Source organism: Nansenia antarctica (genome assembly GCF_963989245.1).
Source record: "Nansenia antarctica genome assembly, chromosome: 1".
Taxonomy (NCBI): domain Eukaryota; kingdom Metazoa; phylum Chordata; class Actinopteri; order Argentiniformes; family Microstomatidae; genus Nansenia; species Nansenia antarctica.
Genome location: NC_137674.1, coordinates 14,113,926 through 14,137,727, shown reverse-complemented (window position 1 = coordinate 14,137,727; position 23,802 = coordinate 14,113,926). Strand labels below are relative to the sequence as shown.

General features: G+C 41.5%; 2 protein-coding genes across 4 annotated transcripts in view; one reads left to right on the top strand and one right to left on the bottom strand.

Annotated features, from left to right (window-relative positions):
* Positions 1-3,158, top strand: part of gbf1 (golgi brefeldin A resistant guanine nucleotide exchange factor 1) — a 77,987-nt gene extending 74,829 nt beyond the window's left edge. Inside the window, exons 38-40 of the mRNA XM_080542806.1 lie at positions 386-563; positions 667-825; positions 997-3,158. Coding sequence (XP_080398932.1) covers positions 386-563; positions 667-825; positions 997-1,253 — 594 coding nt within the window. The 3' untranslated portion in view covers positions 1,254-3,158. The remainder of the gene's footprint in view (positions 1-385; positions 564-666; positions 826-996) is intronic.
* A 1,816-nt stretch (positions 3,159-4,974) lies between these two features.
* Positions 4,975-22,938, bottom strand: macroh2a2 (macroH2A.2 histone). 3 transcript variants are annotated; one of them, XM_080546561.1, is made up of 9 exons: positions 22,783-22,938; positions 21,235-21,425; positions 21,017-21,123; positions 7,403-7,597; positions 7,151-7,258; positions 6,786-6,885; positions 6,575-6,664; positions 6,169-6,343; positions 4,975-5,587 (listed from the first exon to the last, which is right to left on the bottom strand). In XM_080546561.1, exons 2-9 carry the CDS (start codon positions 21,404-21,406, stop codon positions 5,422-5,424), a joined length of 1,113 nt encoding a protein of 370 aa, XP_080402687.1. In that variant the 5' UTR covers positions 21,407-21,425; positions 22,783-22,938; the 3' UTR covers positions 4,975-5,421. The 3 variants fall into 3 exon arrangements, with proteins under 3 accessions (XP_080402687.1, XP_080402686.1, XP_080402688.1); XM_080546560.1 differs by having other exon boundaries at positions 21,235-21,422; XM_080546562.1 differs by having other exon boundaries at positions 7,151-7,255; positions 21,235-21,422.
* Between the last annotated feature and the right edge of the window lie 864 nt (positions 22,939-23,802).

Genomic DNA, 23,802 nt, shown 5'->3' with positions numbered 1-23,802 from the left:
CGCTATATAAAACTAAGATATTATTTATTATTATTATTATTATTATTATTATTATCGCACACAGTATCACGTGAATGCTGGTGCTAACACCTAGCCGTGTGTGTCAGTTGGCTGAGGGAACACAAGCATGAGTGAAGGCAACGTGGCCAAAGCCCTACTAGAGCATTTGATGAGGCAGCTGCTGCAGTGCCTTCAGATCAGTGTAATGAAGTGAAAGTCAGATGAGTCAGAAGCTGTTTTCCATTCATGATGTTTTCACTGGGCGGCTGGTCGTTATAGAATAGAAAACAAACATTATAGAACATTATAGAATTATAGAACACAATGTGGACATGTACCTTTTGGCGACACAGTGGCAAACACAAGATTCCATGTTTGTCCCCAGCTGGAGGCCATCCCAGAGTCCCTGAAGAACATGCTGCTGGTGATGGACACGGCCGGGATCTTCCACAGCGCAGACTCCCGCACGGGCTACTCGGACCTGTGGGAGATCACCTGGGAACGCATCGACTGCTTCCTGCCCCGCCTCCGAGAGGAACTCTTCAAGCAAACTGTCATAGCAGGTACGTACTGTGCTGTACTGTACATGATGGAGCACCATCCAATGAATGTGTCTACCTCCTGGAGAGTGTTGTTCTTAATTGACATCAACTGCGGTGTCCGTAGATCCTGGTCCCAGTGCTCCTGTTGAGCCTTCCCAGCCTGCTGCCCCAGCCTCGCCCCCCCCAGCCCAGGCCTCCTCCCCCGTGCCAGCCTCCCCTGCAGAGCCAAAGACCCTCAGCAGACCAGAGTCGCCCCAGGAGTCCCCACCACCTAGTGCCAACGGTAACCACACAAACATGGCTCCAACTCCCAGTTGAGGTCTGGAGAACACGGTCTATGATCCTCTTAGATTACAGTTTTTCAAAGCAGCATTTTGTAAGATAAGATGTTTTGGGGGGTTTGATATCATTAGTAGAAAGCTAGGCTTTATCTGAATGACGTTCTACTTCACAGGAACAGACAGATCATCTCCTGTGCCCCCGTCGACTCCCCCCATGCACACCCCAGGGAAGATGACCACCTCTCAGGTCCCCTCACCCATGGGCCAGTCTCCCCTCATCCTGCAGCCCCTGGCCTCCCCCCTGCAGGTGGGTGGACCTCCCATGTCCCTCCCCATCATCCTCAACCCCGCCCTCATCAAGGCCTCCTCCCCCCTGCCCCTGCCCCTGCTCACCTCCCTCCAGCCCGCTGACACCTCGGAGGTCAAATAGAGCCTCGCCTGGCCCTCCCTGCCCACCGTCACTTCACAGGGGAGCACCACTGTCCTCAGTCAGTCCTCTCAACACCACGGCTGTCTCCTCTCTCCCTCTGGGGGGACAGTAGAGTAGGCCAACCCCAGAGCAGCTGTGGATCCCCATGGTCACCTCTCCAACAACACTACAGAGTCATCTGGCTTTGAACTCATCTAGCCTCTAGTCAACAAGACCTGCTGTCCTTCGATATTCACGTATTTGTCAGAAGATTCATATTCATGAGATATACAGAATATATGCTACATGGATATTAAGTGCAGCTCCTTTTCAACTCAACTCCATGTGTTTTTGTTTTGTTTTTTTACTCCCGACTTCAGAGCTTAGAGTTTCGACTAGAGAATACGGAGTTGTGTGCGTTGTTAGTGATACCGAAACGTACTTAACATTCACGTAGAGATTCTGACAGGGACAAACATCATAGTGAATAACTTCTAGGTACTGCATGTTGTTTACTGAGTACGATGTACAAAGAGGAGTTTTACTCAAGTGGAAAGTGTCAGGGCACTGTGTCTTAAAAATAAAATAAAAAGCGATTGCTGTATAATTTACTATTATCATTATGAGGGTCGAAATGTACAGCGCAGTAATAAAAAGCAGACATAGTTTATATATTTCCAATCAAACGTTTAGTTTCCGAGAGGTTTCTGAAGAATATTATATGATTGGCCTATCATGAGACACCCAGAGAGGGGGAGACGGGCCTGCACATTGTTAACATCACAAGCCTGTTCCCATCATTTTCATAGAATTACACTAAATTACCTAAAGATTTCTATTTATTTTATTATAAATGGCCCCCCCTTCCCCATATCCCCCCTAGAGGGACAGATAAGTGCATGGTGAGGCTTCAACATGTAGATTTGAGATGCTGCTACTGAGAACAATGGTGACTAGAACATTCCACACGTGGCACTGGTCAGTCGTGAGCAGTTGATTGGCTGTGTTCTGTGATGGCGGTCATTGGTGTTAGCTTTTGTGGACGGTCGGGGAGTTTTGTAGGAAGGTCTTATGAGATTATTTAAAGAGGACAGTATTTACTTTATTTTTTCATGTGTATTTGTCCCGTTTGTAATATGCATACTGTAATTGTGGCCACTTTGGAAAGTGTATCTATAACATTTACTTGAGCCAGATTCCATAGACAGGTATCAGCAGATCTGGGACAAGCAGCCCTTGAATTCCAGTGTGTCATTCTAATTTACAAATGACACATGGATGGCCCAGAGCTCTGTTTTTTTGTTGTTGAAAGATTAGAATATCAGAATACTTGATCCTACTTGACATGGTAAAAGTATGCTTGTATATGATGTACGGTCTGCACACAATGAAGTACAGTCCTTTTTTTTTTTTTTTTTTGCAGAGCAAGGAGGAGTAGGTGTATAGGTTGAAAGTAGGTGGGATGAAGGATGATGGAATGTAGGTTGAAGGTTAGAGCTATGACTTTCCCATGCCAGATATCTCAGTGTGTGAGAATTGTATTGAAGGATATTAGTTTAGATCATATCCAGTCAGTCTCAGACAACGTGTCACTGGCCCAACCTGTTTTTAGAACAACCATGTTTGCATCCAGCTTGACTATTGCCCCGTGTCGGTGTAAGTTATGTTATCTTATTTATTCAGTTATGAATGGGGTGATGGGGAATGCTCCCAACTTGAAGCGAAGTTGGGAGCAACTACTTTCTGATCAGGTCCTCAGATCCATTGCCTTATGTAAGAGAAATCAGAATCACTGCGTTCGGCGCACCAACACAACATGATAGAGGTGGTGCTCCCTGTCAAATGGACGTTTAGTCTTTTTGTAATCTGTATGTTAATTTGTTGTACTGCATCAATAGATATATCTGGAGCTAATTATTGAATGAACAGGACATTACATGAATATAATGTATATATATATAAAAGGTAATGCACTTTTTACAATGTAATAAATATAATGTAAAGAAATTGGTTTGCTTTGTCTGTGCCATATTTCATATTGAGTGAGAGAGAATGATTTTTTTTTAATCTATGTAGAATAAGATCTACACCAGGATCTTGGCGCATTTCACTTTGTGGTACTCACATTTTTTTGTTAAACCTCTGGTCTTATTCCCACAGTATTTAAAGGGGTTCCGCTTCTTTGAAAATTGTTCCTGGTTTGGCCTTGGTCTTGGTTGTAGTTTAGTTACATGTCTTCTCTCCTTAGATACGGAGTGTCGGAGTCATCGTGTTTTGGGAACCATTCATTCTGAAAATCCAAAACACCTTGCAGACCACTCCAGTCTATCTAATGTTAAAACCCCTTGCAGACCACTCCAGTCTATCTAATATTAAAACACCTTGCAGATCACTCCAGTCTATCTAATATTAAAACACCTTGCAGACCACTCCAGTCTATCTAATATTAAAATACCTTGCAGACCACCCCAGTCTAATATTATAACACCATGCAGACCACTCCAGTCTATCTAATGTTAAAACCCCTTGCAGACCACTCCAGTCTATCTAATGTTAAAACCCCTTGCAGACCACTCCAGTCTATCTAATATTAAAACACCATGCAGACCACTCCAGTCTATCTAATATTAAAACACCATGCAGACCACTCCAGTCTATCTAATATTAAACACCTTGCAGACCACACTAGTCTAATATTAAAACACCTTGCAGACCACTCCAGTCTATCTAATATTAAAACACCATGCAGACCACTCCAGTCTATCTAATATTAAAACACCTTGCAGACCCCTCCAGTCTATCTAATATTAAAACACCATGCAGACCACTCCAGTCTATCTCATGTTAAACACCTTGCAGACCACTCTAGTCTAATATTAAAACACCTAGCAGACCACTCCAGTCTATCTAATATTAAAACACCTAGCAGACCACTCCAGTCTATCTAATATTAAAACACCTTGCAGACCACTCCAGTCTATCTAATATTAAAACACCATGCAGACCACTCCAGTCTATCTAATATTAAAACACCATGCAGACCACTCCAGTCTATCTAATATTAAAACACCTTGCAGACCACTCCAGTCTATCTAATGTTATGACTGAATCCCTCTCTGTAGACTTGGTCTGCATTATTATTATTGTGTTGTGCTTTAAGGCACTTTTGCATTTTCCATGTCAATGTTACAAAATGCTGAAGTGGATTACAGCGTAGGCAACTGACTTAACATTTTTGTAATGTACAGTCTTCAGAGGGAGATTCTGTGGTATTATTTAGTTTGGCGCGTATCCAAGGTGTTTCTGACATGCTTCCAGAATGAATGAGGCCCAAAGTATGACTACTCAGATCGGAAGAAGGAACATATGTAACTAAAACTGTCTGATCAAATCAACCACAGCCAAGGTAAGGAACCAGGAACACTTTTTAAAGAAGTGAAACATCCCTTTAACATGATTGCTGACTGTGCAATGTTAGTTTGATATAATGACTAGTTTGACAGTCAACATGGATTATCGGCAGTACGTTCCTAGCGTTTTTACTGTTCCAGACATGTGGTCAGGCAATACAGATAATAGTCAAATAAAGTTGAAATGTAGGATTTAAATGAATAATGACTGCTAGGGTTGTACAATTGACCCACTGCATAGTTCATGAATAAGTTCATTCAAGTGTTACTCTGACTAAATATCAGTGATGCATCGGTACAGACATGGTGGAAGTCAAAGCTGATTCTGTGGTGTAAAACATCTGGATTTTTATTTCAAAGCAGAATGAGAAACACTTTTTTTTTCTTAGTAAACTAATCGTATCAGAAACTACAGAGGGATTCTGGCCGAAAAAACAACCGTCAAAATTGTCGTCTTAGTACATGGAATGTAAAAACAAGAACAGTAAATAAGGTATAAGAATGACAAGCCTTGGGGATTAAGTTATTCTAGTCTAAGAAGAATGCAATAACATAAAAGGAGGACAGTGTGATGTAATTTGTTTACAGTACTTCACTCACAAACAACTTTTTTTTTATGCCTTCCGAGGCCTTTCCATATAATCAAAAACGCTTACTTACAGCACCTTACAGCACACTACTGTATCCCAGCTGCTAAAAACAAAACTCTTTTAAAATACAACTGCAATCGATAGAAAACACCCCAAAACCACACATCTTTTTTTCAGGCTTTTCTTCCTTCACTTGGCGTCCAGCTTGGCCATTTCCTGAAGGTATATTCCGATGCTCTCGCTGTCAAACAGTACAAAGTAAATGTTTTTCAGGGAAGAAGTTGTCGCGGACACAAAATGGTTGGAAATGGCCTTGAGGATCAGCTGGGCTGCTGTTTGCTTTGGGAATCCGTTCCTACGCCGAGAGAGAGAGACAGATGTGGATTAGGTGATGTAACTGGTTCAGTTTACCTGGGACGAGAACTAACTAACTAATAACAATATTCACCAAAGAGGAAAATAAAGATCTCAGTGATGCGACGCTACCAGGGAAAGTCAGACAAGTGACCCAAACGTCAGGCTAGCCACCTCTACTGGAAGTGGAAGTCAGGCTAGCCATCTCTACTGGAAGTTGCTCCGCTGTTTCATGGCTACGTCATATCCCTGAGTCCACCTTTTAATAACAGCGTTGAGACTGGCTTTAATTATGGTGGGGATTCAATCAAACCCGTAGCAATGTTTATGCAGTGTCTACTGTCTATACTTACCAACTACTGCCCAAGCATGTAAGCTTCTTATTCTGAAACTGTGAAGCATTTACCTGTGAGGGGAGTCTACCAGGTAGTTGGTACCAGGTTTACCTGTGAGGGCAGTCTACCAGGTTTTATAGTGCCAGGCTTTTTTTGAAACTATTTGTCTATTGCTTGTCTATTGTGACATAAACATTGCTATGGTGGCCTCTACCGAATGCCAAGAGTCATAATTCAGTGGGCTCACCGGCCAGCTGGAAGTGAGGGGAAGGCCACAGACTTGAGTTTCTTCTCCTCCGCGGCAGAGAGACAGTTCTTGACCGTCTTCTCCAGCTGGTCTTCACACTTCTCAGAGCCCCACTGAGGGATGTTGCAGTGGATCACAAAACGGGCCGCCATCCCATTGGCCTGGCTCACCGCAACTACAGGAGGAGACAACAGAACACAGGTACTCTCCGGACTTCAGTAAACCCGCAGGAAGATCAGTGTTAATGTTTTAGAGTTTACAGATTCATTAGAAAATGTTGTGTGTGCATTGTAGATTTTTTTGGGGGGGAAGCATTAATTCCATTATTTTCAATAGTAATTTAGCTTTTCTTAGTTTAATTCTCCAACCTCTGTCAGCATGCTAGTCTGTATCTGAGTCCCCATACCTGATGCTACCTCCAGGGGTCCCTGTGCTTTCCTCAGTTCCTTTACTGCCTCCAGGAACTCCCGCCCCCCTGTCTTCTCCAGAGCATTGCCTGTACACAAAGAACAAACAGAAGGTAAGCGAAGGATCCAAGTAGTACTGGGAGGGGGGTGGGGGGGGTGGTTGGGTTTCACTGTTCTTAAAATGAACTGACAAACATGTGGCATCCTCACCCACTCCTTCTTTGAGGTCCATCTCTGCATTTGTGGGATTGATTATTCCTTCCACTTTGATCGTTCCAATTTTGCCAATTTCACTCTCTGTTAGGGAAAGCTGTTCAAAAGGACAACAAAAGAGTTACAATTGTTACACATCGAAAGCGATCCACTTTCCATAATTCCAGTTATGACAAACCATGCAATTTATTTTGTTCATCCATTTTCTAAAATTATTTATACAGGTAAATCCCATTGAGGAAAAAAAGTCTCTCTTACAAGAGAGACCAAGAGTTCCAGGGGAAGCAGAAACATCACTCCAATAACAATTTAGGACAAAAATGGTCAATTAGCGGTTTATGTTAGATGATTGAATGTGTTACCTTTTGTCCAAGGAACAGGCTTTTCGCAGAGAGGATTGTGAATCCATCACCTGGTCCCTCTTCCACTGTTGAGTTAGCGACCACTTCTTTGTCATTTTCTGTGCTCTTCTGTCCAAAGAATCAACGACTACATAAGTATTGTATACAGCAGACTTTATATATGCTGCTTATATCAGTACCGAACACAGTGATGCATAGTAGTTAACATAGTAGTTAACATACATGATTTAAGATAATTGAAAGCACACTGACCCTTGGCTTGCGGCCTGGTTTGCCTTTGCCTTTTTTGGTGGTGGGTTTCTTGATGCTTTTGACGCGCTCCGCCCTCTTCTCCGGGACAGTCATCTGAGTGTCCACCTTCACTCTGCTTCCCCTTTTCTTGGACAGCAGCTCCGGGTGAATACGTGGCAGGACACCTCCATTTGATATGGTCACCCCTCGCAGAAGCTAAGGGACGGCACAGAATATTGTATACATTGAAGTACAGTATCATCTATATTGGTTAGTTGCTTCTGTTTTTATTTTCTATTTCATTTAATGCATTACTGATATGTCTTTTTTCTGTGACTGAAATAAACTTTTAGAAGATGGGTACACCTTGGTCATAAAGGGATGCACGTGGTTAGCAACAATATTCAGGTAAGCTGTGGCATTTAATCAATGCTCAGTTGGTACTAAGGGGCCCAAAGTGTGCCAAGAAAATATCCCCCACACCATTACACCACCACCAGCAGCCTGAACCGTTGATACAAGGCAAGATCATGGATCCATGTTTTCATGTTGTTTACTGCAAATTCTGACCCTACCATCTGAATGTTGCAGCAGAAATCGAGACTCATCAGACCAGGCAACATTTTTTCCAATCTTCAATTGTCCAATTTCAGTGGACCCAGGCAAATTGTAGCCTCAGTTTCGACGTGTTGTGCATTCAGAGATGCTCTTCTACATACGGTACTTTGGTTGTAACGAGTGGTTATTGAGTTACTGTTGCCTCTCAATCAGCTCCAACCCGAATGGCCATTCTCCTCTGACCTCTGCCCTCAACAAGGCATTTTTCGCCCAGAGAACTACGGCTCACTTTTTTTTTTTTTTTTTTTTTCTGACCATTCTCTCTAAACCCTAGAGATGGTTGTGTGGGAAAATAGATCAGGGGCCTCATTTATAGAAAGTACTCAGATCAACCCGTGATCTTGATCTTACCCGTGTCGTACTTAGACAACCACGTCAACGTAGTGATTTATACAATTTCAACGTGAGTCAATTTGACCGTGGAAACGATCGTAGCTCTACGTCGAGTATTGACCTTGCGTACGCCCATTACCTACTGGTTATGCGGAGTTATTACAGGCATGTGAGCCGCACTGCCTAGTGTAATTCATGCAAGTGGCTAGTAATAAAATTAACGATGTTGTTATCAGCTGAGAAAATGAGTTTAATTCAAGATTTAAAAGGAACTAATGTTTATGATTGTATTTCAGTCTTTCTTTATATCCCTCCGGAGCTGTCTATCTCCCCTTCAACATGCCTAGTGCGTTCCACAACGGACCTTGCCCGGCCACGCGCTAAATTATACTGGATTTTCTCCGGTGTCTGGGAGTTCGCAAAGGGAGTGAGCAGCCATATAAGAATAAGACCACCTGATAAGAATACGACCATTATATTATTACAGTATAAGCAGCATTCGAGTTGAGGGGGGATGGCATAAAATCGTCCCCCTCTTTCCATACGTCATTTTATCAATGAAAGTGGTATTACTGCTATTTCAAGGTGCGAGGGGGCACGCACACATGCAATGTCATTTTTACCAAGTTACTGACACTGAAGTCACTGACGCTGAGGGGATGCTAAAATTGTCCTCATATGATAAAATCCACCACCTCCCCTGATTTTCTTTTACAACTTGAGTACTGAGTATAAGCATGTGCCTGGTTAGTTGTCATGATCAAACGTTACAAATGCAACTTACCGGGAAGCCACCCTTCTCTGCCCTCTCCCGCTTCCAGATGAACGCCTACCCTATATTATAGCACTTGTCTTAATTGAGCTGCTATAAATTGAGCCGCTATCACAGGGCGTTAATACAAACCTCATTCACCTGCGTTCATTTTACCTGCGTTGGTATTTATAGAAGGAAGCACGTACGCAACTTTAAACCATCGCAGCTCGTTTTATAAATAATGCTTACGTCCGTTTAGAAAAATGTGCTTACGTGAAAGTCAAAGATGACGTTCAAGTACTTTTTTATAAATGAGGCCCCAGAACTTTCTGAAATACTCAAACCAGCCCATCTGGCACCAACAACCATGCTACGTTCAGAGTCACTTAAATAATTGTTCTTCCCCATTCTGATGCTTGGTTTGTCTTGACCATGTCTACATATCTAAATGCATTGAGTTGCTGGCACATGATTAGATATTTGCGTTAACGAGCAGTTGAAAAGGTGTACCTGATGAAGTTGCCGGTGAGCGTATATATCGAAGTCTAACATTCAGTTTGTGCTTTCCCCCTAGTGGTCAGCTATGACAAGTTTAGGCTAGTTAAGGGCACACATGGATGATGTCATCAGCAAAAGCCAGATGAAGATAGGTGCATGCGTACCTGTAGGACGCTAAGCCGGAATTGTTTTTCAGCAAGCTTTGCTTTACATTTTCAATTGTTTCATTTACTTTGTAAAGGAAGTTGAGGGCCCTTTAGAATAGTTTTCTTTTGTTTAGGGTGTCGCGACATATCCTTTTTTGTAGGGCAATGTTTTCCACCTGCTGTGTATCATAGCATCAGCCTAGCATCAACAGCTACAAACATACATGCTCACTCATTCGTCCTCAAGAACCCACGAATCACGAAGAAGCAGTCAATTACCATGAGTAACCCAATGCAAGATTAAATGAAGTGGAAGTTGAATTAAAGTGAATTTAGTTATGACTCGTCTTGGTGATAGAAAACGGCCTGATAGACTGATAGGAAAGGGCCGTAAAATTTGTTGAAAAACTCTCAAACGAGCAACTAGCATTGCTAACAAAGAAGGAATCAAGGGACAAATTAATTGTGTTTTTAAAGGATAAGAAATTGTGTATTGAAATTAATACATGTTTATGAATCACGCAATAAGGTTGTTTGGAACGGATCATACGGAGCGTCATTAATGGGAGAAGCGGTGTTTGCAATTAATTGTTTCATTAGTTTGAAACGTTGTTAACATGGCCGATAAGGACAAAGGCAGTGAGCCTGAACATACTGTTCAAGAAGCTGCTGAAATGGACCAAGGCTTAGAGGCTGTTCCAACTGGGAGAGATGCAGCTCAATTGGAACGAGGCACACGTGAGAGGAAACTCACTCACAGCAGCTCTAACAAGACAAAGGCAACACTGACTTGAATAACCGGTAAAATAAATCAAATAGAACCACTTCTTGACACGTATGGTAATCTGAGTGAAGTTATACAAGTGCATTGGATAACATGATCACAGCCATTGGTGTGCTGTATCAATTTGTACAGGAATTTTTGGCCTGATGATGAGAAAGAAAGTGATCCTATGCACTGGTATCTACCGAGATGTACTCATCATAAAGCTTTTAGAAGAGATGGTCAGAAAATGCTCCTTCAATAGAAAAGTAAAAGGACGATGAAATTGTGTCTGTCACTACTAAAAGTAGTAAATCATCCACTGGTTCCTCTATCCGTAGACAAGCTGAAGCACTAGAAAGGAGAATAGAATTAGAAAAGGAAGAACTAGAACTGAAAGCTAAAAAGGAAAGACACTGTGATTGCTGTGGACAAGCTATGGACCTGATGGATGATGAATTGAGTAGCTTCCAACTGCTATTTCAGAGAATACAATGAATGAGTATTTAGAATTTGAGTGGTTGACATGAACTCAAATCCAAAAGTGAAAAAATGTTACATCTAAAATCAATGTGAAATAACATAGTCTTCCTTTAAACATGAGTAACTCAAAATGTAATGTGGCTCCATCCGTTTCCTAAAAAATGTCCTCTTGAGTGACATCATTGATGATATCTGATTCAGAGATTAACAAACAAGAAATATATGCTTAATAATGATCAATTTGGCTGATAACATCAACAATAGTAGGCCTATCCAATTTGAATTTAAAACATGTCATTCTCTTACTAAATCATGTTTTTTAAAATAAAAGTTCGCTATATGTTGTATAATTGTATGGAACCTTGATGGAATTAAACTCTTTACTTCATAATAATAATGGTTTTGCCCCACTTCTGCGCAACACATTTCTGAGTTTAAAGGTTTTAAACTATCCACAGTCAATTTATAATCTTCGATGTTTGAGACATTGTGTTCCAGGAGTTTTCCATTCAGACCTCATTGAATAGTAGCCAGGCTGCTGGGGCTCTGGCTCAGAGATGATACTAACAATTTGGTCTTTGCTGTAGAAAACGCAGTCTGGCTTATGAGGCCATGTGGATAAGTTTCTCTTCATGTTGAACCATGCAGTTCACTTCAACATTATCAGCATGTAGTTTGATGACCTGGCCAACAAATGACTTATTGTCATTTGACTATGATACATCTTCCCTCAGTGTACTCTTCAGTGTTGTCTTCTTCATCATCACTGACCATCAAGGTAGATCTTCTGGACACTCTCAGGAGGAGGCTGTGCATTGGAAGTATTGTCGAACCTCAACTTAGTGGGTGTGGAGCAGCATCCCTGTAGTAAATCTCGCCTGAGGAGAAAGTAAGTATCTGATGGGTACGACGAATCCCAAGGACTTGTGGAACTGATGGTGGCTGCATTTCATCAAAAACATGAATGTCACTTTCATCTATCTATTCGAATCGGATGTGCTCCACTTCTCTGTTGATCATGAATTCATACAAGTCTTTTGGACTTTGTGGGCCCTATTATGCACTTCATAAGTCTTAAGCAATAAGACGAGGCGGTAGATCTCAACTTAAGACGTGGAGGCGTGGTCAAGGCCACTTTGCTATTATGCGTGCGGTAGTGGGCGCCTAAAACCCGGCGCTAAGCCCAGAAATTAGTCATGGGTGTGTTTTGGGCGTCTTCTCAATCAACCCAATCAGCGTGCCAGGTGCCATTCCCTTTAAGAACCGGCTGCGTTAAGTCATTATTTAGCGCTATGCTATTATGGAAGTCCTAAGAAGGAGGTCAGCGCGCTTCTCTGCAGAAGAAAGTAACAAGCTCGTGCATGAGGTCAAAAGGCTCGTCAGTTCGCAATCTTTGGAACGGCGCGAAATCCTCCCCGAGCCGAGGTGGTGAAACAGCCGTGGGAAGAAGTAGCAGCGGCTGTGTTTGAAAACGTGCATGAAGTCTAGCGCCTAAGAACTTTTCAAACCACTTCTTAGCGCTAGGCGCAAACTCAGATCGCATAATAGCAGGGGCGCCTAACGCACTTCATTAACATATGAACACTCCCACAATGAGTAATATATGCACGGGAGTCTTACGTCTTATGTGTGGGCGCCTAGGGACACCTGCATAATAGCAGTAGCGCGTATGAAGCGCATAATAAGGGTGGCGGTAGGTCTTAACCTGGCGGTGCGTCTTAATTAAGACTTAAGACGGCAAGTTAAGAAGTGCATAATAGGGCCCAATAGGTCTTTACCCCCAAGGACATGATTGTCTGCCATCCGCTTCACTGCTCCCCCAACTCCCCCAGGGGCACCCATGTCGACTACTCTCTGAGTAGTTCCAAGTTATGCGCTTGAGCCCCCAAGTATAGCGTACACTGCTTTGGAGATAAGTTATCCCTAGCACGTTCATTGTGGCAAAGGGAGTCGGAGATTGTGGCATAGCACTGTGACCCTGTTGATGTGTAAGACACTACAGTATGGAAAGACTGAATCTCTGTGTTCAATTTACAGGCATCATTTTCAGAGAAGTCAACATGCAGAACCATTTCGTTCTGTTTCAGGTTCTCTTTCAGAGTCCTACATTTCTGCTGAAGCCAATTGAAATGATGGACGGCAATAGCCTCCTGAGTGCGACTGAATTGCTCAACAAGTTGTCCCATTGTACCAGTTTCTGTTTTCTTCATCCAGTTTTTATGATATCATCTTATTATGTTTCCAACCACAACGTCTTCCTTTTGCCAGTGTTCCCATTGTGCTCGATCATCCGGATTATACCCCGCAAGCTGGACTCAAAGCAGCACTTAGTGCATGTTCAGTTCCTGCACTTAATCTCTTCTGTATTACAGGTCATGCTAGTGAGGAGGGATGATATAGACTTTTTGTGGATAGTATAACCCTCTCAATAAGGAGTCGCATGTTCTCATGCTGGTAGCAGGCACATGTATAGTCATCATTTGATCTGGCTTCTGTGACAAAGAAAGGCTTGTATCGTACAAACTGTCTGTAAGACATGTTGTGCTTCACATGTTTGGTTGTACTCTTCTTTGTGCATGTCAACCAAAGATTTTGTTAGTACTCTTTTCTGCATTTTTTCTTTTCTGCCAGTGTCTTTTTACCAGGGAGACGTTTACTGTTCTCATCTCTAATCAAGAAGGACTCCACTTGTTTTTTTTCTTTGTTGAGCAATGTCTGTTCGTTTAGAGCATTTTCTTTGTGATGGATTTTTCTGACCAATGTCTTCGGATGAGGCATTGATTCCACCTTCTAAACCTCTAAGCTTTTCTGCTGCAAGTTGTTTTATTAACTTCTCATTTTGAATTGTCTGCCTTCAGTTGTTTTTTGATTGTTGATTTTTTCTTTGCTGCCTTAGCTTTGAGTGGTCTTTGTCTCTCTTTAGGACACTGGGTTGGTGTGCTACACATAACAGGTTCTAGGCCTTCATTGATATCTTCATGATCAAAAGGTTGATCATGACCCTGAGGTGACTGGAGTTAATTTGAGTATAGCCTCAACTGTCTTGTTCCTTGCAGTGCATCTCCTTTTTGACATTCTCCATTTTACTTGGAGCTGCTTTCTAGTTGTTGCTGACACTGATTTAACTGACAGTAACAATCTCTCCTTTTTGATATCTGAAAAAAAAAAAATGCACATCATTGTGAGTTCTGCAAGTTTTTATGAGCCCATACTGAACCTGTTTTAAAGATTGAATCATTCTCCGTTGCCTGTTAAATGTACTTTCTCTTTCTTCTCTCCTGGGATCTGCATTCAACCTCTCCATGTACTTTTTAGTCCTTTCTTATCTGCTTGGCTCTCAAACTTCTTGCCAGGATCTCAAACTGACAAAATCAAGCATAGTAAGAATGTTTTACTTGCTGTATCCTCCAATACTGAGATATTAAAAAGAAGAAAATGAACAACAAGACGCATACCACATACTACAGAGAACGATTTCCCATTGTGCATGAAATCTTAATTAATGAAACACAAAATTAATTAAATGCCTTACTTACAAATTAAATGTCTTATTTGTGGCCTTTGTCCACTGGTGTGACAATGGTTTCATGTCACACTATTCGGTTAAGTGTGACATAACGCGTGACGTTTAGCAATTTCCGGGTCCAAACCAAAAATGTCCCGCACCAGAGTACCAGTGTACTAAAGCGGTAGAATGACAGTTCAATCGTTTTTTAGCCTCGGATCTATTCATACAACAAGGGACACAGCACTTTCCCGTTTTCCCCATATTATCAGCGTCTTTGAGCCTCGGAAAATACAAATACAAATATACTGAAATATTATTATTACTGCGGCATTTCGAAGAGAGCGCCTCAGTCAACGTTGGACCCGGAAACACGTCACGACTTAACAACCGAATAGGACATGGCTGTCACACTAGTAGACAATTTCAGCTAAATGGTCAATGGTTGTACGACAGAGCCTTGACTTCAATGTCAGTGTAATGTTTTCATAACTGTTTAAAGCCAAATAATAGAAATGTATCAAAATGTTCACATCAATATTTTTATTGTGTCACACCAGAGGACTACGTAAATTGTCCCATTTCTAACAGTGCTGGAAAATAGCAATATTTTGATCAATATTTGAACTAAAACGTACCTTCTGTTCAGACTGTGTGCTCCAGTGATTCCAGACGAAACATAATGCATCATAATAATTTAGAGTCTGAATATGAAGACTTACAACCTAGTTTCATATAGTTAACATTGTTATCAATATGAAAAGTAATTTAATGAGTTTGTGCCCATTTCTTCTTTAATTACAGTAGTATGAAGATAGGAAATATTACCCCGGGCAGTCACACCAGTGGAACGATCATGTTTGAACCTAATTATCAAAAGATCTGAATTATATTTTTCAGTCATTTAAGAATGATTCAATTGAAAGAAATAAGCTTTCAATGAATGTAAAAATATTAAGAAAACACGACCAAGTTTATATTTGTCACCATGAACACCCTTGAATACCTGAGCTTTATTAGGACATGTGTGCATTGTATTGAGGATAGAACTGGTAACAATCGTGATAGACTACTCTTCTTAGAGCAGTTTACTGAAGACCAAGCACAAGCTCTTGTGAAAAGTTGTCAACACATGGAGCCACAGAAAGGCTACAGAGAAAACAAGACTACAAAACCATTTGGAAACAATATCCTCATTGCTAATGCATATATCGGGAGAAAGTATTAAAATGTCCCATAAGGGTGAAGGATGACTCATATAGCACTCATATTCACTGTTCCTGCGTGGCTGCTATAATACAATGCTACGTATAAATGCACTAGAAGAAATGAATCATGCAACCAGTATGAAGTGTATGGTGTCAAAGCTTCCATTCAAAGTAAGGGAGTGGTGGAGAACGACAACAACAACTACAATTACTAAGAACATAACAACAAAAGAGCTCAGTTCTGGCATTTGGTTGAGTTTATTGAAAGACACCGAAACATAGCGATAGATTCATTGTTTGGTGACTTGCAAGATGTTGCACTCAGAAAGGACGGTAAACCAACCAGAGCTCCCAGCCCACCAGCTACAAGCCCACCACTCCTCCTCCAGTTTATAAAAGAAGTAGCTTTGTGACCATAGCGACCTCCAACAGAGCAGTTCCAGAACCACACACCACTCTCACAGTTCAACATTTATTCTCCAACCTTGTGTTTACTGCAACAGATTAGAAACATGCAGTAAGTTCAGTAACATAACCCATGTTGAAAAGATCTCTTTCTTAAAAGAAAAGGGTATATATTTTCGTTGCCTGGCAAAAGGGCACCTCAGCAGAAATTGTCAGAAGAGAATGACCTGCAAAGAGAGTACACTTCGGCACCCGACAGTCCTGTATATGTTAAGACAGACAGAACATCAAGCAACGCCAGGAAGAGCACTCTGCCTTTTGCAGTGAAGCCTTGAAACATAAACGTCATATCTGAGGGGAAAAAAACAGAACAGCAGTGCGGGGGGTGGAGAGCGAGCAAGAAGCACGTCCTTATTTTACATATGTACTTTACTTATTATTATTGTAATTTTGTATCTGTTCGTCCAGTTGTGCCATATGACGATGAGGCAGCTTCTATGTAGATGATTGTCTTGCATCCTTCCCAACAGAAAACTATGCCATAGAGCTCTGCAAAGAGCGCTTTGTGCTTGTGGTGGGTTTCATCTCACACAATGGATAAGTAACAGGCGAGCAGTTTTATCTTCTGTTCCCAAGGATGACAGAGCAAAGGAAGTGAAAAGCCTGGACCTGGACTTGGTATACCTTCCCACTGAGAGGGCCCTTGGAATCCAGTAGAAGAAGACTTGTTCAAGTTCAAGATTTCACTGAACAACCAAGCCTGTACCAGAAGAAACATCTTGTCCATCGTCAGTTCCGTCTTTGATCCACTTGGCTTCATAGCACCATTCATCTTTACTGGAAAGCACATTTTGCAAGGACGGATTATGGATGGGAAGACAAGGTTCCAGACACCTATATTCAACCATGGCTCTCTGGTCTGCAGACAAGAGGATTTCTGCATCAGCAGATGTATAAAGTCTGCAAGCTTTGGCAAGATCAAGTCTGCACAGCTACACCATTTTAGCAATGCCAGCGTGAATGATTATGGGACTGTATTTTACTTGAAGCTCTCAAACACACAAGGAGAAGTGCACATAGCATTTTGATGGCAAAAGCGCCTCTCAAACAGATGGCCATACCTAGGGTGGAATTGACGGCAGCTGTGCTAGATGTTCGGATGGCAAAGATGTTAGCCATAGAGCTACAGATGCAACTAGACAGTTCAGTGTTACGGACTGACAGTATTTCAGTCTTAAAGTACATAAAGAACGAAACCAAACGATTCCAGACATTCGTTGCCAAACAAGTCAGTGCCATCAGGGAGGTATCAGATGTCAAGCAATGGAGATACATAAACACCAAGGATAATCCGGCTGATTCAGTCTCCCGGGTCTAACTGCTGAAGCTATCCTAGGATGTAATCTCTAGAGAAGTGACCAGTATTTCTGTAGCAAGCAGAACAGGAATGGCCCTCCCAACTGAAAAGGAACTGGAAAAGGCGCTTAGAGAATGGAATAGTTTCAAGTTTCAAGTTTATTTGTTACGTCACATTACATGAGTAAAATTCTTCCTCATGACATTGCATTGCAGCACAAGACATAGGGCATAATAAATCGAGCATAATTCAAGATAAAAGTGTCAGTAGTACAGGACATTGGAGTGTAGTAGTAGTAGGCATAGTACAAGATAAGGTGGCAATAGTGCAGGTTGCACTAGCGGTGCCGCTAATGATAATACAGTTCACAGTAGTAAGGTGGCTTGAGCTTAGGTTTGCTGTAGTCGATGTACAAGGGGGGAATATGAGCAAGATTGAGGATGCTCTCCTGCAAAGAGTAAAATGGACCTTCAATCCACCTGCTGGTTCACACCATGGTGGAATGTGGGAAAGATTGATCTGTCTGATCAAAAGAATCATTTTATTTATCACAAAGCAGCAAGCTCTTGATGATGAGAGCTTGTGTGAGGTAGAAGCCATACTAAACAACCGTCTTCTGACAACAGCTTCAAGTGACCCGAATGATGTAGAACTACTCACCCCTAACTAGGGCTGCACGATTTGGGGGAAAAAAATCTAATTGCGATTATTCTGACAGATATTGCGATTGCGATTTAATTTGCGATTACATTAATTTTTTTGGTAAAGTGCGGCCATATCTCCGGCTAGGAAGGTCGTATCAACGTGCAGTTTGTTTGTACGTCTTCAGGGGACTTAGGAGCACAAATTGGCTCCAGTCTCTAGCAGCCCCACAGCCCGCGTTACGAGTGAAAGAACTACATGAAACTTACGTTGGGTTGCTTTAAAGTCAATCTTCAGTTTAAGATTCACAGTGTAATAGATTTAAAACATGTGATGGGGCATTACTAACCTGACTCAGATGGTTTGTTTCACACAACCATCTAGGAAAGCTTCATTGGAAGCTGTTTGGAAAAGGCTAGGTACTTTCAAAAATACAGGTGAATCTGTCTATCATGGGCTAATTTCAGAGAGCATTACCACATGATACCATCAAACTGTTAACTGCTCTAATTCTAATGCAAGGATGAGAACTTAAAAGATATTAATTGGAACAACACATTTATTTTATGGGTTTTTTAAACAGCTGTGATTTTGTTTCTCTCAACAAGTGTCCACATATTTTAACAATTCCAATATTAAAATAAAATAGGACCTTTCTACAAACAAGGTTATTCAATTATGGGAGCAGCATCTAAATATTGCACATACTGCAATCAAGTTAAATAAAGTGATAATAAAAATGTCCAGTAAAGAATAATAAGTCCTTTCTGTAAACATTGAAATAGACAAAGCAGGAAAGTATACCGTTTGCAGGCAACTCTTCAACTCAAAGTCGTAATGTATGAAGTGCACGGTGAGACTGAGATACGGCTCGGTCGTCCTGCCCGACAGATCGGTTGTTGCATAGTACTCGACATTTTTCAGCTCCATCTCAAGTATCTTCCTACATTCCGCATACGTTTCCGGGATGGCCACATGACTAAAGTACATGCGGGAGGGAACCGCATATCTTTTATCCAGCGTTTGGATGAGTTTTTTTAAACCCTTCGTTGCTCACAGTGTTAATAGACACCAAGTCTTTAGCGAGGTAGTGCGTGATGGAATTGGTTATTTCACGGTGCCTTCGTGAGCCCTTTTCATATGGCGTAACAGACGCAAACGACTCTAAAACACTAGGTTGCTTAACGTTAGACTGGGCTACGGGACTTTCACTTCAACTCTCCGTTTCTGACCGTACACTCGTCATAGAGCTGCCTGTGGTACTTTTTCAAGTGCTGATACAGGTTTGCGGTGTTGCCTCTGGATGTAGCGATTGTTCCACGACAGGTTGTGCGCAACACCTGCTGTTGTTGCACATCTGTCGTCCTAAACCCGAAATACTTCCATACAACAGAAGTGCTGTTTTTGAAGCGATTTATCCACACCATTAATGTTGCTAGCTAGCTACTGAAACGTCTTCACAGATTCACACGTGGGCGTTTCACGTGCAATGTTGTTGTTCTTGGGTGTGTGCGTTCATTGACTTTGAATCCGACGCGCTGTATAATGTATCCCAAATCGCAGGCTTTGCGATTTGCTAATCGCATCATCTCAAATCGTGATTTCGATTTAAAATCAATTAATCGTGCAGCCCTACCCCTAACCACTTACAACTTGTAGCCAATCACCAAGAGTGTTCCAAAAGGAGGACGTCTATGCCATGGCCAGATGGAGACAGGTACAATACATTGCCATCCTCTTTTGGACACGATGGGTAAAGGAATTCCTGCTTCTAATGCAATCAAGGCAAAAGTGGAATCGCGCCAAAAGAAACTTCAAACCTGGAGACATTAGAGGCAGACACAAATGCCCCCAGAGGTTCGTGGCTCATGGGTAGTGAACTTGAAGCTAGAGCAGACTCAAGAGGACATGTTAGAAGTGTACTACTGAGGACTAAGATTAGCACTAGAATGACCTGTCAGTAAGGTCTGCCTCCTGGTCAAAGCCTCAAACTGAAGAAGTCGGACAAATCCAAGTACACACACATACATTCATAACATTTTCACTACATATGTAGAACTTAGAAAGTAGGCTTAGATAGAATGTAGAACTGTAGAGATAGAATGAAGACTTGATAAAAGATATTTGATGTAGACATGGCTCCTTAGTTTTTGTTTAGTTTATTGTTACGTTACACACTTTAAACAATAGGGGTCGGTGTGTAGGAGCCAATATATATATGTCTAAGATATTTTAATTAGTTTCCCCCTAGTGGTCAGCTATGACAAGTTTAGGCCAGTTAAGGGCACCCCTGGATGATATCGCCAGGTGAAGACAGGTGCACGTAGGACGCTAAGCCAAAATAGTTTTTCAACAAGCTTTGCTTTAAATTTTCAATTGTTTCATTTACTTTGGAAAGGAAGTTGAGGGCCTTTCCGAATACTTTTTTTTCCGTTTGGTTGCTGCGACATATCCTCTTTTGTAGGGCAATGTTTTCCACCTGCAGTGTATTATAGCATCAGCCTGGCATCAACATCTACAAACATACATGCTCACTCATTCCTCCTCAAGTACCCACAAATCAAGAAGAAGCAGTAAATTACCGTGAGTAACCCAATGCAAGATTAAATGAAGTGGAAGTTGAATTAAAGTGAGTTAGTTATGACTGAGTGACTGAGTGACTTCTTGGTGATAGGAAAGGGCCGTAACATATGGTGTAATTGAAAAGTCCTTGAACAGTTAGACAAAGGGACTACCTACATAATTATAGTTTCATGGATACTGTACCTACCTAGTGGGGATTTGAATGTCCACAGTACATGAAACCAGTGTAAGGGTAAAGATGATGCAATTGATAGGCTGTGACAGACTAGTGCACAGTTTATCTCAATGTCCTACAGCTTTTTTGGCCCTTTTCAAGAGTAAGTATGGTACTGTATGGTACCTGGTTGAGCTCCTCGTCGTTTGCGACTGCCAGCTTGATGTGCCTGGGGGTTATTCTGCCTTTCTTGTTGTCCCGCGCTGCATTTCCTGCCAACTCCAAAATCTCAGCTAAATAAAGAAAGGAGGAAATGCATCTTTAGAAATCATATTGTATACATGTATCATCCATCTCTCCTGTGTGTGTGTGTCTGTGTTTCCCTATCCAAGTGTAGCACCAACCTGCCAGGTACTCTATGACGGCTGCCATGTACACGGGGGCGCCCATGCCGATGCGGTATTTGTGGGTCCCTGTGCGCAGATACCTCATCATCCTCCCCACGGGAAAGATGACCCCTGCTCGGGCGGAGCGGGACAGCTTCGTGGCCTTCTTCTTCCCACCTCGGGCTGACATCCTGGCTCAGATGAGTCTGCTTGTGAAAGAGGCAGACAGATTATCATAGTGTGTGATCGTAATATTGTATAAACTGCATACTAATGTTAATGCTTAATTGCAGTTAACATTAATATGAATGTTAATTGTATTGTTATTACATGTAGGCTAATAAACTGAAATACACTGGGCAATATTGAACTTTTTAAGCAAATATTTTACAAAAAACACTTTGTTTCTGTCCTAAAAAATTATTCCGAAATTAATATCATCTTAATATTATTGGGCAGGCTTGTATTTCTGCTGTTTTGAAGCCTCTATGCATGGCAATGGTTAACGTGGTGAGAAAAGAATGAAGACATGCAGGTATGCAAATGAGACAGAATGTCATTGCTATAAACAAGCCTGTATGCATTTGCAAACAATTTAGAAACAACACAATGATTCCATTCCATTAACTGATATTCTTATAGATAGTATTCTTATAGATAGTATTATTAAAAATGCATTGATTGATGCATGTTTCTCCCAGGTAAAGTAGGAAGGGTGCTTCCCTAGAGGTAAACAAACTCCAGAATACTGTAGTCCAGACGAAGAACAGGCCGTCGTGGCCTGTAGAATTGTAGGAATTAACTGCCTTTCCTAATCCTAGGCATTACATAATATGCATTCTGTATCCTCGATTGCTCCCGTGCAGTTGAGAAATTAAAAACAAGGACAACGTATCTGATAGTAGCATACCACGCTATGTACAGTGCAAAACTGCAAGGAAATACAGTTGTTCTATTAATGTTTTTCGGTGAAATAAGACGGACTAATGGTCAATATACAAAAATATAACTGAGTGACCTCGGCCAAACCATGCATTTTGCATGCATAACTACATTTTACTGCTAGGAGCAGGTTCTGCGTTTATTCTAGGGTGTCATTATTAAATATTGTCGGTGAAATAAGACATCTAAATGGTAAATATCCCCAAATGCTAACGATATCAAATGTAGATTCCGCCTAGAATGTGTACAGTTACAGAGGCGGTTATAGACGCGTTATTATGCAGAGTAAAAATAGCCCCGCTGGTACGTGCGTTATTCCCATAGGCTGCGCGTATGTAAGCAACATTATGCCACCCAACTGATCAAGGCCCTCGCTTGACTGGGTCGCTTGTCCAGACATACGTCGGCTATTGTTTTCAAAGAGAAAGGTCTGCGACATCGGGCCGTAACCTTTCTTTTAACGGTGTCCCTCCACTGCTAGAGCGCAACCCCCCATTTTGTTTTCAATCCATTGAATGTGTAATCTCTTCAGACATGGAAAGTAACGTTACTTTCGGAGACGCAAGCTCGCCACGAAATGCAAAAAGGCGGATATGCGTTGAGCGTGAAATTCCCCAAGTTTACCTGCTTGTCCTCTTTTACACGAATCAACAAGGCAGGCCTGAGTTTTCCTTTGAGATATCCCCCGAGGAATGGTTGTATATGGTTGTTGTTTTTTTAATTCGCTGTCCTTGTGCGTATCCTGTTCCTAAAAACTACAGCCACAACCACCGTACAATCTCGTCGGAGGCAGGCTCTATGCTACTGATGCTGCAAAGGGGAAAAATTCAGTCCAGGGAAAATAGAATGAAAACGCCCCCTCAACATGGCTTCAAGGGGTGAAGAATGTTGGTTGAAAGGAACGCGATGTGCTTGAAGATAGAAGGCAATGTACAGTGCCTTCAGAAAGTATTTAGACCCCTTCACTTTTCCCAAATGTTCTTGTGTTATAGACTCAATTTAAAATGTATTAAATTAAAATGATTTGCCATCAATCCACGCACATCCTAATTTACACAGTGTGTAATTGATTCCTATGCAAATCAGAGACCCTATAAAAACAAACATATTCATTCCAAAATTACATGAACTCCTGAATAAGGAGTTCAAAATTACATGAACTCGTTGCATTAAAGTATATATTACATGAAATCCTTTCGTTAAGATGAACTCAATTCAACTTACTTGTTGATGACATTTGAGCATTTTAGGTAATTTTAAGAGTGTCATAGAAAAGGGTCTGAATACTTTCGTACATGGGGTATTTCTGTATTTCAATTTTAATAAATGTACAGACATTTTCAAAACACTTTCGCTTTGTCATTCTGTGGTGTTGTGTGTGGATTGATGGCAAATTGTTTTAATTTAATCTATTTTAAATTGAGTCTATAACACAACAAAATGTGGGGGGAAATGAAGGAGTCCGAATACTTTGCAAAGGCACTGTATGCCCAGATGTGCGTTTAACCTACCTGTTTTGGAATTATGTAAATCATAATTCTGTAGGTGCAGACACTGTTTACAGCCTGTTGTAGGAACATTTTATCTCTTGATGACTTTACTGTTGAAATCCACCTGTCCCTGTATCAATGGATTTTCAATGGA

Excerpts from the sequence above, each read along its gene's own strand:
- macroh2a2 (XM_080546561.1), bottom strand. The coding sequence starts at position 21,406 with ATGTCAGCCCGAGGTGGGAAGAAGAAGGCCACGAAGCTGTCCCGCTCC. Across the intron at positions 7,598-21,016 it reads ACGACGAGGAGCTCAACCAG|CTTCTGCGAGGGGTGACCAT; the intron begins GTACCATACAGT and ends GCCGTCCCTTAG. Across the intron at positions 6,344-6,574 it reads ACCCCTGGAGGTAGCATCAG|TTGCGGTGAGCCAGGCCAAT; the intron begins GTATGGGGACTC and ends CTCCTCCTGTAG.